This window comes from Plasmodium relictum, assembly GCF_900005765.1.
Source record: "Plasmodium relictum strain SGS1 genome assembly, contig: PRELSG_00_v1_416, whole genome shotgun sequence".
Classification (NCBI taxonomy): domain Eukaryota; phylum Apicomplexa; class Aconoidasida; order Haemosporida; family Plasmodiidae; genus Plasmodium; species Plasmodium relictum.
This window is the reverse complement of record NW_021628646.1, coordinates 1-13,477: the sequence shown is the minus strand read 5'-3', so window position 1 is coordinate 13,477 and position 13,477 is coordinate 1. Positions and strand designations below refer to the sequence as shown.

The 13,477-nt window shown below is 17.9% G+C and overlaps 2 protein-coding genes across 2 annotated transcripts, besides 1 other annotated feature; one reads left to right on the top strand and one right to left on the bottom strand.

Annotated features, from left to right (window-relative positions):
• Nucleotides 1-135: a repeat region.
• A 777-nt stretch (nt 136-912) lies between these two features.
• On the bottom strand, nt 913-1,446 carry ETRAMP (early transcribed membrane protein; the record flags this gene model as incomplete). The annotated part of the gene is made up of 1 exon (XM_028675845.1): nt 913-1,446. The coding sequence occupies one exon, from the start codon at nt 1,444-1,446 to the stop codon at nt 913-915; it is 534 nt and encodes a 177-aa protein (XP_028531178.1).
• Nucleotides 1,447-8,606: 7,160 nt separating this feature from the next.
• PRELSG_0027600 (conserved Plasmodium protein, unknown function) lies at nt 8,607-13,476 on the top strand (the record flags this gene model as incomplete). The annotated part of the gene is made up of 1 exon (XM_028675834.1): nt 8,607-13,476. A coding segment is annotated over one exon (4,870 nt), but the record flags the coding sequence as incomplete, so codon positions are not given.
• Between the last annotated feature and the right edge of the window lies 1 nt (nt 13,477).

Genomic DNA, 13,477 nt, shown 5'->3' with positions numbered 1-13,477 from the left:
AAACCCTGAACCCTGAACCCTGAACCCCTGAACCCTGAACCCTAAACCCTGAACCCTGAACCCTAAACCCTAAACCTAAACCCTGAACCCTAAACCTAAACCCTAAACCCTGAACCCTGAACCCTGAACCCTAAACCTGAACCCTGAAACCTGAACTTGAAACCATAATTAAAATTATTTATTTTATCATTATTCTAAATTGCTAAAAAAAAGAGTAACATTTGCGCTAGTTTGCCATTCCCTGATGTTGTAGTCAATTGATTTGTTATTATCCCGTTTAATGACTTTAATAAAGTATTAAACAAATAAATCTATAAATATCATGTTTAACTAAATATACACATTTTTAATATATATACTTATTTTTAATATATATAGTCATATTTATAACATATTTAATTTTATATTGAAATATATGCACTAACTTTTTTCCTTTTACACTATATAAAAAAAATTAAAATTAAATAATTTAATCTTTATATTTAATCTAAAAAGTAGTAAATACTAGAATAATTCTAATTTTAATAAAAAAAAAATCCATACTTTTTTTTAAATAAAAGTTTCTTAAATTATATGTGTTCTTTTAAATCCAAAATTAAAAAAAAAAAAATTAAATATATGAAAATAAAAACTAATTAATAAATAAATATAATATTATTTTTCTCTATTACTAATGATAACACATAAATAAAAAAAACATATATTTGGTAAAATTAATTAAAAATAAAATAATGATAAAAATGATATCTATAAATTATTTTCCTTTTTTTCATAAATAGACAAAATCAAATATTGCCTATTTTATTTCACTTCTCAATATCTCTTGAAAAAAAGTTTAAAAACAACATTAATTATCTATGCCTATATCTTACCATAATTAATTTCGTTTTTCTTTCAGAAATAATATTCCCTTTATGCATTACCATATATTTTTTCATATTCTTTTAAATTATGTTTCATAATATGACTAATGAAAGGGATAAACTTATATATTTCCCTTTTTTGACTTGAAGAAAATTTTACATTATGTTTATCCATTTCTTCATTAATAATACTTTTAATATTCTTTTGATTAATCACTTTATCTTTTTCTGCTTTACTTTTTCCAGAACAGCCTACTGCCTTTTGGCTTGCTACTAATTCTGATTCCATGAGAATTTCAAAAGCAGTATCCCCTAATTTATCATTTGACCATATAGATTTACGTTTATCCCTGGTAAAATACAATCCTCCTCCTATTGCAGCTGCTGTAAGTAATGTTCCTGCTATAATTGCAGTAGAAATTAAAATTTTTTTATTTCTATCTTTTTTCTTTAAATATTCATCAATATCCTCAACTGAATCAGTATTTCCATTTTCACGAGTGAAACCATAGCAGATATATGGTTTCAATATTTGGATAACAAATAAAATATTAAATAAATAAATTAATTTTGAAATCTTCATTTTTAATAAGAAATTAATAAATGCAATATAATTATGAAATAATAACTTATGCACAAATGAACAAAAAATGTCTTTAGCCTTTTATATTAATTTCATAAAAAAAATAATCAATATTTTTTTTTTAAATTATTAATTATTTAATTTTTTATAAATATTTTTATATTTCATTTGATTTAATTATTTATTTTTTATTTTTTATTTTTTATTTTTTATTTTTTATTTTATTTAAATGGATTTTATTTTGTATTTTTATTCTGTGCATGCAAATTTAGGAAAAAAAATTATTTATTCTTTTTTCATAATAAATATGTGGTTTTATCAAAAGATTATTTTTTTTTCTCTTTTACTAACTATTTTTGACTATATTATATAAACTTATATAATAGATGATAAGTGCCAAAAATATATACATGTATTTTATATTCAATAATTATATTGTAAATATAATATTATTCCTCTTTGTTCTTTTTAATCTATTGTTCATTCGTTTCTATCTTTAAATTATAAAATAGGTGCTCCAAAAAAAAAAAACACAAAATAATTTAACTCAAATTAATCCTTTACAACATGACAATTTAAATTCAATTAAAATAAAAATAAATATTTCTCTAAGAATTAAAATATAAAAAAAAAATGCATCTTTAATAAGTATGATGTAATAAATTTTATATTCGTATGATAAATAAAAAATTTTATTTACCTTCATGAAATTTAAAAATAATGAAATCCTTACACATGATAGTTATTAACACTTTCAAAATGAAAAAAAAATATATGTATGTATATTTTTCGATGATATGCAACGTAATTTTAATCATAGAGATATGTAGAGAAACACATACGTAAATATATTTTTGCTTTAAAAAAATATATTTTAAAATAAAATTAACAAAATTAATGTATTAATTCTTTTATATTTTTTTTTTTTTCGAAAATTATTACCTTTTATAGGCATTTTTTAATTTTATAGAGTTGTTTATTTTTGTGTTAATAAACAAAAAAAATTTATTTATTTATTTTATATTATATCTATAATCATTTTAAAATTATATAATTATATATAATAAAACATTTTATAATAAATAAGCATAATATGAATTTCTCTACATTCTACTTATTTAACTGTTTAAAATGCTTTAGAAACATTCAAAAGATAAACTAATAAATTATGCATGTATACCTAATTTTTTACTTTATTTTTATTTTATCTATCTTTACCTTAAAAGTTTAAGAACACTTTCTATTAAAAAATTTATTATATATATTCATATGAGTCACATTGTTTGTGGTTGTAATTATGATATTACTCTTTTTTGATATAATTATAAATAATAATCTAATGATCTATTTAATAACATATATTATTTTTTTAATTTTTAATAAAATCACAAAATATAAATTTTTACTTTAAGCAATATGAATAAGTGGTATTTCTATTAACGATATTTCTTTTACATTACTTCAATATGCTTATTGTTTATAAACTTATCCTACAAAAATTTTTTTTTTGTAATATTGGTTTTTAACAGATATCATTAACCTTTTATAATATAATAATTAAATGTTTATACATAAATTATGAATTAGTCATTTAATCATTTTTTTTTTGTGTATTTATTTTGCTAAAATTTATCTTTATTCAAATTAAAAAAAAAAATATTTACTTTTTTTTGGGAGGAATACATAAAGAGGATTATAGTGAAATGTTTTTTGTAAATTTGTTCTTTTGGTCAAATTGACCATATTTTTAAGTAGAAAAATTTTTAATAGGAAAATCAGAGGAAATCAAAAAGTATTTTGCTTTTATTAATATCTAATTTTTATATATTTTTGAAACATTGTTAAAAAACAGTAATTAAAAACTTATTTTTCTTTTTGTTTAAATAAATAATTTTTATGTAATCAATATATTCAAAATAAAAATAAAAGTATGTTTTTATTAAAGTAATTAAATGCTTCCGAAATAGTAATTGCTAGGTTACATAAATTATATGTATAAAATCTACATATTACAAGAATAAATATACTTTTACAATAAATCGAATCGACAGAAACATATATACATTATCTTTATTAATTTGTTTGTTCATGACTATATCAATGTGATTGAATGCCCAATTGATAAATCAAATATTAACCTATTAGTACAAAAAATTCAAATAATTCTTTCTAATTTTCTCTACTAATAAACAATGAAAAAAAGGAAAAATTTATTTTTAAAAAATGTTGTTAATAAAACATAGTTGACAAAAAAAATAAAAAGAAAATTATCAAAGTATTGTACTAAGAAAAAACAAATGACTTTTTTTTTTCACTGTAGTAACATAGTAACAATTGTGGAATGATCATTTGAGCATGCTCCTAAGTACTCCAAGTGTATAGATAACTCATTAATTTTCATTATATAATAAATTCAAGAAGCAAACATCCTTATAGCATGTCTTATTTACTATTATAAATTTAGCAATTAAACCAATATAAAAATATAATGCTAATAATAATATATTTTATTCCTATATTTTACCTTTTATAATGCATCGACATATATTTTTATTATAATTTTTTTCTAATATAATTTTTTATCATAAAAAGGTCATTCGAAAATTATTTTCAAAAAAAAATTAAATAATTTTTTTTTTTTATATATCAAAAAATTAATAAAATAAAAAAAAAAATTATAAATAATTAAAAAAAAAAATATATATATATTAAGAAAAATAATATTCAGAAAAAAACCATATCTATATATCTTTTGTAGCTAATTTTACCTTATTTGAACCAATTCTAAATAGATATATAGTTCATTTATACTATTATTTTACTTATTTCTTCAACTTCTTTTTGGATTTATGGAATTCATTATTTTTTATATATTTTTCTTTTTTTTCTTGTTTATATACATATTTTTTTATAATATTCATATAGATCTCAAAGTGCCTATGAATAATGTTATTTTTAAAATAAGTGAAAAAAAATAAAAAGAAGAATTTTTTAATTATCCGTATATAAATAAGAAAAAAAAAATTTAAATCTATATATGTACAAAAAGTAATTCTGTCTTTATTGACATAACTTATCCCTTTGGTTAATAAAAAAATTGTTAACACTTTGAAAAATAAAATGAACTGCTATCCAAGGGAATATGTCGGCCATACACAGACAACCGTTCAAAAAAAAAAAAAACATATAAAGATATTTTTTTTTTTTTACTTTATTTATATGCATCTTTGTGATTAAAAAAAAAAAAAAATTAAATTATTTTTTTTTTTTTATTGTCGGTTGACGTTTGTTAGAATTAAAAAAAAGGAATTAATTTTTACTTACATAAAAACTTAATATATGAAAAAGTATAATGCTTATGTTGCATTCAATATGTGTATTTTTGAAATAATATTGAATAAATCAGAATTTAATTTTTGTTATTTGTCATAAATTTTTTGTGTGTTTTCAATTAAAAGAATATAATTATTCTTTGTAAATAAAAACACATTTATAAAAATAAACATATATATGTTAAGCAATACAGAATTATTTATTTCAAATTAAATATTGTACATTATAAAATGCCATTATATATATAATAAAATAAGTACATATATATATATATATATATATTTAGTTATACATGTTCTTTATTAATTTATTTGTTCAATACTTGATTTATTAATTATTATCCGACGGCTTTAATAAAAGTGATGAATATACAAACTAATAAAGAGCAAAGTTTAGAACTCCTTTATAACTTTATATTAAAATCTCTATATAATACAAAATTAAGCAAATAATTTTTAACAAAAATATATAAGTTAAATTTAATTAAAGCAATATACTTGCCATTCTTTTACCCTTCATTCCTCTCCCATAAAAAAATTAAAAAAAAAACTTTTATTAGACACACTAAGTTTGTCACAGTGCTAGTACTTTAGATTTTGCATGCAATGAACTCGTAGATAAGGCAAAAATTAAATTTGGTCCTACTAATTGATCAGTACTATTCAATAAGCAAACATATATATAAATAATTTTTATCAAGGAAAATTTAAAACTGCATATCAATTAAGGGCAATGAATTTATTCATTGACCAATACTCTAGCAAAGTTTTTGAGCATGCAATTAATAAATCACCTCTATAAAAATTAAAATAACTTTATAGATAGATTAGCAGACAAAATAAAAATATCATTTATTTTCTTATTTTACGATTTTATATGTGCATTTTATATAATTACCCACTTATCGTACATTTTATATATGGATAATATGAATACAGAAGTAAAGCATAAATTATTTCATAATCGTACAATATTTTATTTCTAGACTATTATTTCTATAAAATGTATAAAATATATATTCTTTATTTTATAAATTTTTTAAGAAAAAAAAAAAAAGTTAATTTTTATTTAATATTCTTCATTTAAAAAAGGCATATATAAAGTATAAAAATTTTTGAATACTTAAAATGTTTATAATATGTCCCTTTCAATAAATTTAATTGTAAATCAAAATTTTAAAAATTATTATTAATTTTAAATGTAAATATTAATATTTATTTATACTTTAATATATGCTAAATATGATATACAAAGCAATGAATTAGAAAGAGCTTTACTTTGAGCATTAAATAACAATTTATTAATAAAATTCTTGAAAAATTATATATGGCATCTTCATTTGGTTAATAAAAGATTTTACTAACCTTGTATAATGTACAAAGTTAACTTACTAGTTAGGAAAATACAAGTTATACATGCACTGATGCTAATTAAAAATATATATATATAGCCATTTCTTTATTTCTGTTCTTTTGAAATTAAAAAAAGAATTAAGTTTTCCTTATATAAAAATTAATACATGAAGAAGTATCATGTTTGTATTATATTTAATTTGTATATTTTGAAATAAAAATAAATAACTTAAAATTTATTTTCGTTATTTTTTATAATTTAATAGTTTTTTTTGTGCGTTTCTAAATTAAAAGAGTGTACGAATTCATTGTAAATAAGTATACATTTACCAAAGCAAATATATATCTGCTAAGCAATACAAAGTCATTTTATCAAATTAAATGTTATATATGATAAATATTACTATACATTATAGAAAACAAGTATGTACGCTAAAAATCAGTATATTTAGTTATACGCGTTATTTAATAATTTCTTTGTTTAATACTCTAGCAAAGTCACTGAATAAAAAATTAATAAATCATCATTATACATATTCCCGTAGATATTTTTAACAAGGCATACAATAATAGAATTTATGAAAATTTTTTTACTTTTTTAAAATTATATATATTTTTTTTATTCTTTTTTTTCAAATATATAAAACCATAATTATCTCTTCTTTTTTTACATATTACATCCCTTATTTTTTGTAATAAATAGAAATTAAATTAATTCACATAAAAAATATTATTTCAGGTATAAAGTAAAATATTTAGATAAGTACTCATATAATTTCAAATGTGTGCAATTATAAATGCGTTTCATGCTTATTTCTATTTTTTTTTTTTTTAATAAATGAAAGGAAATTGATTCAACAACTTTATTTCCCTCATGCAAATTAATTTATTCAAAATATTTTAAATATTTATGAATAAATAAAAAATCATGTAATATATTTAATTATATATGATAAATAATTATCAATATAATGTTTCATTTTAAAACCGTATTTTCCTTACTTTTCTTCAAATTAAGATGTGTGATACAATAAATAAACATATATACAAGTATCCATATTATTTTGTGTAAAGAGCTTAAAAATACAATAATTCTATAACTAAAGTTTTTCAAATAAATGTACTAAAGGGCACTTTAAATGCACAAGACAAAAAATTTATTTTTCCATAAAAATTCAAATTTTTAACGTTTAAAGGTATTTTTATTATAATGAATTTTCTTTAAAATTAATAGAATTAATTCTATTTTCGACTATTAAAAATAGTTTAACATAATTCTTTTTATTTTAAAATAAATACGTAATCTAATTTTTATTTTTTTACAATTTAAAACAAAATTATTTAAGAATTAAAATGTATTTCTCTTATTAAGAAATAAATATTAAATTAGTTAAAAATATCCATTTGTACACATCCTCTTTTTGCTTATTATTTTAATTATCTTAAAGAATTAATATATTGTTTTTTCAAATTATTTTATTAAAATATCTTTTTTTTTTTTTTATCTTCACTTATTATTATATTTCTCCTTCTCATTACATATAGCTTTTTAATTACAAAAATTAAATTAATAAAAACCTTTTTTCATATCAATATAACTTTTAAAAATATTAGAATTAATAATATATTTTTTTATTTTCATTATTTTTACATTATATTTTTTTGTATTCAATTAAATTTTTTCTAATAGGCAAATACTTTATTAATACATATACATATACATATACACATATATATATATATATATATATATATATATATATATATATATATAAGTTCAAACGTAAAAAACAAACGACATATATTTATTTTCATATTATTCTTTTTTTAAAAAATCTATATAGAAATCCATTTTTTTTTTTCTTTCGTTTTTTCCTCATTATGAAATTCGTTTTATGGAATATATTAAGTGATACACTCCATTTATTTGTTAAACTAACTTTATTTAATTAAAGTTTCCTTTTTCTAATGTAATAAGAAAAAAATGTATATTAAAATTATATTTTAATAATAACTTTTTATATTGTATCACTTTTCTAATCCATCTTTTTTGAAAATTTGTTAATTCTATTATTGTACGAAAGTAATTTTTTGTTATTTTCTCCTTTTTTTTTTGTATATTATTATGGTTACACTAAATTTTTTTTTTAACATATATGATATTGCTAATTTTACTAGCAATTATACGTTATTAACTGACTTTATTTTCCTTAATTTTATTTTTACTTTGTTATTTTTTTTCTAGAATGTGTATACACATCTTATTAGTATTTTTCCTTATTTTATTTGTTTATTCTTTTATTGTATATAAGTAGGGATACTTTATCTCACTTTTTATATTTTTTTATCAAAAATATTTGTTATGCCCTATTTTTCTTTGAGAAATTAAATAATTATTAACATAAAAAGAAAAATGATGTCTCTCTATAAAATAAGAAAAAAAAAGAAATATCTACTTTTAAGAATTCATAAAATATGAAAGTCAAACATCCAAAAAAACATAATGTTTCATTAAATAACATAAGCGCATATATTAAGGCAAACTGTATATATGAAGAAGGTAACATAAATAGAAAAAAGAAAAAGAACAAAGTTAAAAAACATGTTATTATAAAAAAGACTTCCAAGAACTTATATAAATTTAGGACCTTTCTAAGTAATAAAATAAATTTAAAAAAAGAAGAAAATTTTTTTAGTTATTTTGAATTATATTATTATCAAAATAATGAAAAAATATCTGATAATTTTTGTCTAAATAATTATGATAAATCGAAGAGTAAAAATTTTGAAATGGATAACTTCGAGCAATTTAGAAGATATTTGAAGAGCACTAGTAATATTAATGTAAAAAATAATAATAATAATAATAATATAAGTAATAATTCATTGTATCCATATGAATTTAATATAATAAATAATATATTACATCATTCTTCTAATAAAAAAAATGTTCATGCACGAAAAAAAAATTATGATAAATATATTTACATCCAAAATAAAGATAAAATTCATAATGAAATTATATCAATAAAATACATTAAAAATAATGATAAGAATAAGTATAGTTTATATAAAAAGGTAATCAATAAAAAAGTACATGATAATGGTAAGGTACAAAATAACGAAATGAGTTTTGTTAATAGCATTAGTGTGCCTTCTAATAACGATATTGTTGAAGCACATCACAATGATGAAGATTTTAATTTTTTTCAGGTGAATGTGAATACATGGGAAGAAAAAAATTATAAAAATAAAAATAAGCGATCACATATAAATAGAGGTGTAAATAATAATTCTATATATAACATGAATAAACATTATGTTAAAAAAAATTTAAGGGATATAAAGATAAATAAAAGCATAATTTCTGTTAATAAATATAACAATGGTGTAATTAGGTATTTTAACTCCCTTAATCATAATAAACACAATAAAGATGAAAATTTAAACCCAAGAATAATTCCCCACAATATTTCAACGGATGAATGTAACAAATATCACAAATGTGAAAAAATTAACACTGAGATTTATAATAATAAAGAAAATGATAAAAATGTATATAATAAAATGGTAGTAAATATTACCGATATAAAAAAAAATAATTGTGAAGAAAATTTTAATAAACTATATAATTTCTCATATTCACATAAGATAAATAATAATAATTATAATAATGTAGTTAATGAACAAAAGAATAAAGAAAACTTTATAATTAAACACAATAAATTTGAAGAAAATATCTATGACAAAGTATATACTGAGCAAGATAAAATATTTGGCAATATACTTCATTCATATACACTATTAAACGATATTAAAAAATGTAAAAGTAATAATAATTATTTAACTCTAGATAGTTTAGGAAATATTCATTGTAGTAAAACAAATGCAATAAATAATTCGTTAGAAAAAGAAAAAGGTTCTATATTTAGCATTCTCAAAGCAAATGCCTATCCAATAGACTATGATAATACAAAATCTAAAAATAAAAACGATCCAATTAGCATTACCTTAAATACTTTTAATAAATATTTAAAAAAAAAAAAGTTAAAAACACCTAAAAAAGACCTCAAAAATATAGAAGAAATTATAGAAAACACTAAAAATATTAAAGAAAGAAATAATCTTATTTTTGAATTAAACAAGAATAACAATAATGAAAGAAATATTGTGCATTATGATAAAGTCTTTGACGAAAATAACATAAACACTTTTTTCAATAAAAAATACGGAGAAATGAAAATATATAGAAAAAAAAATATATTAAAAGGTTTAAAGAGATTTAAATATATCGGAGATATTAATTGCCATTATATAAGAAAAAGAGACAAACAAGGTAAAAATAAGAGTATAAAAAATAGAACATATAGAAAAATTATTTTAAAATTGAAAAAAAATTATAAGAAAAATGATAAAATATTAAAAAATTTAACTTATCGAGAAAATATTAATATTATGAAAATTAATTTTAACTTAAAAGAAGAATATATTATTACTCAAGATAGTGAAAACACATTAGATAAAGAAAAACACAAAAGTAGAAATATTATGCATGAAAATATCTTTATAATGAATAAAGATATTTATAATAATAGAAATATATTAAAAAATAAAGTTTTATATAGTAAAAACAGTTTTAATGTCCAGAAAATAAAAAGAAAAAGCAACATAACTTGTAATGCGATAAATTATAGAAACGTTTTAAATAATAATACAACGAATATAGAAAATACTTTAAATCATGCAGCATTATTAAAACTATTGGATAGTGAGAAGAATAATTCTAATTCCTTGTATTCTATACATAATTTATTTTTTTTTAAATATAACAATAGAATTAAGAGCAAATTAGAAATAAGTAATTTTACAAGTATTTATAGAACATTAATATATAAAAATGGTGATTACCATAAGCAAAATTTTTTTTTAAATATTACTAAAAATAAAATTAATACAAAACAATTAGGTTATCATATATATTTTAGATTCAAATTAGATTTGAATGAAGAAAAAAATCACGAAAATTCAATTCAAGAAGAATGTAGTAATATTAAAAATAATATAGAAATATATACGTCACAAATTACAAAAAATAAAAGTATGATGTATCAAAGTAAAATTACCAATAATGAATATATAAATATAAAAAAAACTATGAATCTACATACAAAATTAATTTTTTGTATTAAAAAAAGAATAAATAACGAAGAAAAATATAAAATATTATTCTCAAACATTAGTAACTTAAAGGAAAAGATTAATCTTTTAATTAAATCAAATAAAGATATAATTATTCCACTATTAAAAAAGTCAGATATTCATAATTATAATAAAACGTTAATTAATGATAAAACAATTTCCGAAATTAAAAAATTTAACATGAGAAAACATAAAAGTATATGTTGCAATTTTCAAAATATTAAAAGTAGTAACTTAGAAAAATACAACTTCCATGAGAATATAATTGAAGTAAGCCAAAATTATATAAATAATGATATCAAAAAAGCATGTGTAATTAATATAATTAATAAATTAGATGAAGATAATATATTAAAAGAAATAAAAAGCTTATTTGAAATAAATAAATATGATAAGGAAAAAAGTTTTAATACAGGAAAGTTAACAAATTGTTTAAATAAAATAAATAAGAAAAAAGTGGTAAAAATAACAGCAAACAACAAAAATTTTAAGGAAACGAATAACTCTATAAAAGTGAATAAAACTAAGAATATAAATATAAAAATGAGCACAAACACACACAAAGAAATTAAATCATCATATTATTTAAACATAAGGATTGACAGTAAAATTAGTAAGACTAAAAAAAATATGAACATGTCAAAAAAAAAATTAAATGTAATAATTTTTAATTTAAATGAAAAAGAAATGAATGACCTAAAATGTAAAAGTACTTTAGAAATAATAAATCCAAACAAAATGATAAGAAAAGAAAATAATTTTACTTTTTTAAAAGTTAAAATTAATAATCAATTAGAAAATAAATCAAAAAAATGCGAAAAAATAATTAGTAATAATATTAGCCAAAAAATAGGAATTAAAAAAGACTTTAATATTAAAAATGAAATAAATAATATCAGTAGAAATTATGAAGGTTTAATTTCACTATCTACAAATAATTATAATAATGAATTAATTAATAAAAATAAAATACAAACAAATAAAAAAAACGTTCAAGAATGCAAAAATATTAAATGTCAAGAGAGTTTGCTATATGAATTAATCAACAAGGATGACAATAGAACTAAAATTCAAAATTTCCTAAATATATCTAATAAAAATGAAGGAATAAAAAAAATAAAAAATAATGAAGAGAAATATATAAAAAGTAATAAAATTGAAATAGATGAAAAGGAATTATTAAAAAAAAATGAGATCAAAAAAGGTAATATATCTGAGAAAAATAATAATTATAATAAAAATCGAAATAATGAAAAAAATAATAATATCAAGGGGAAATATGAGGGTTTAATTTCACTATCTACAAATAATTATAATAATGAATTAATTAATAAAAATAAAATACAAACAAATAAAAAAAACATTCAAGAATGCAAGAATATTAAAAGTCAAGAGAGTTTACTGTATGAATTAATCAACAAGGGTGACAATAGAACTAAAATTCAAAATTTCCTAAATATATATAATAAAAGTAAAGAAACAAAAAAAATAAAAAATAATGAAGAGAAATATATAAAAAGTAATAAAATTGAAATAGATGAAAAGGAATTATTAAAAAAAAATGAGATCAAAAAAGGTAATATATCTGAGAAAAATAATAATTATAATAAAAATCGAAATAATGAAAAAAATAATAATATCAAGGGGAAATATGAGGGTTTAATTTCACTATCTACAAATAATTATAATAATGAATTAATTAATAAAAATAAAATACAAACAAATAAAAAAAACATTCAAGAATGCAAGAATATTAAAAGTCAAGAGAGTTTACTATACGAATTAATCAACAAGGATGACAATAGAACTAAAATTCAAAATTTCCTAAATATATCTAATAAAAGTAAAGAAACAAAAAAAATAAAAAATAATGAAGAGAAATATATAAAAAGTAATAAAATTGAAATAGATGAAAAGGAATTATTAAAAAAAAATGAGATCAAAAAAGGTAATATATCTGAGAAAAATAATAATTATAATAAAAATCGAAATAATGAAAAAAATAATAATATCAAGGGGAAATATGAGGGTTTAATTTCACTATCTACAAATAATTATAATAATGAATTAATTAATAAAAATAAAATACAAACAAATAAAAAAAACATTCAAGAATGCAAGAATATTAAAAGTCAAGAGAGTTTACT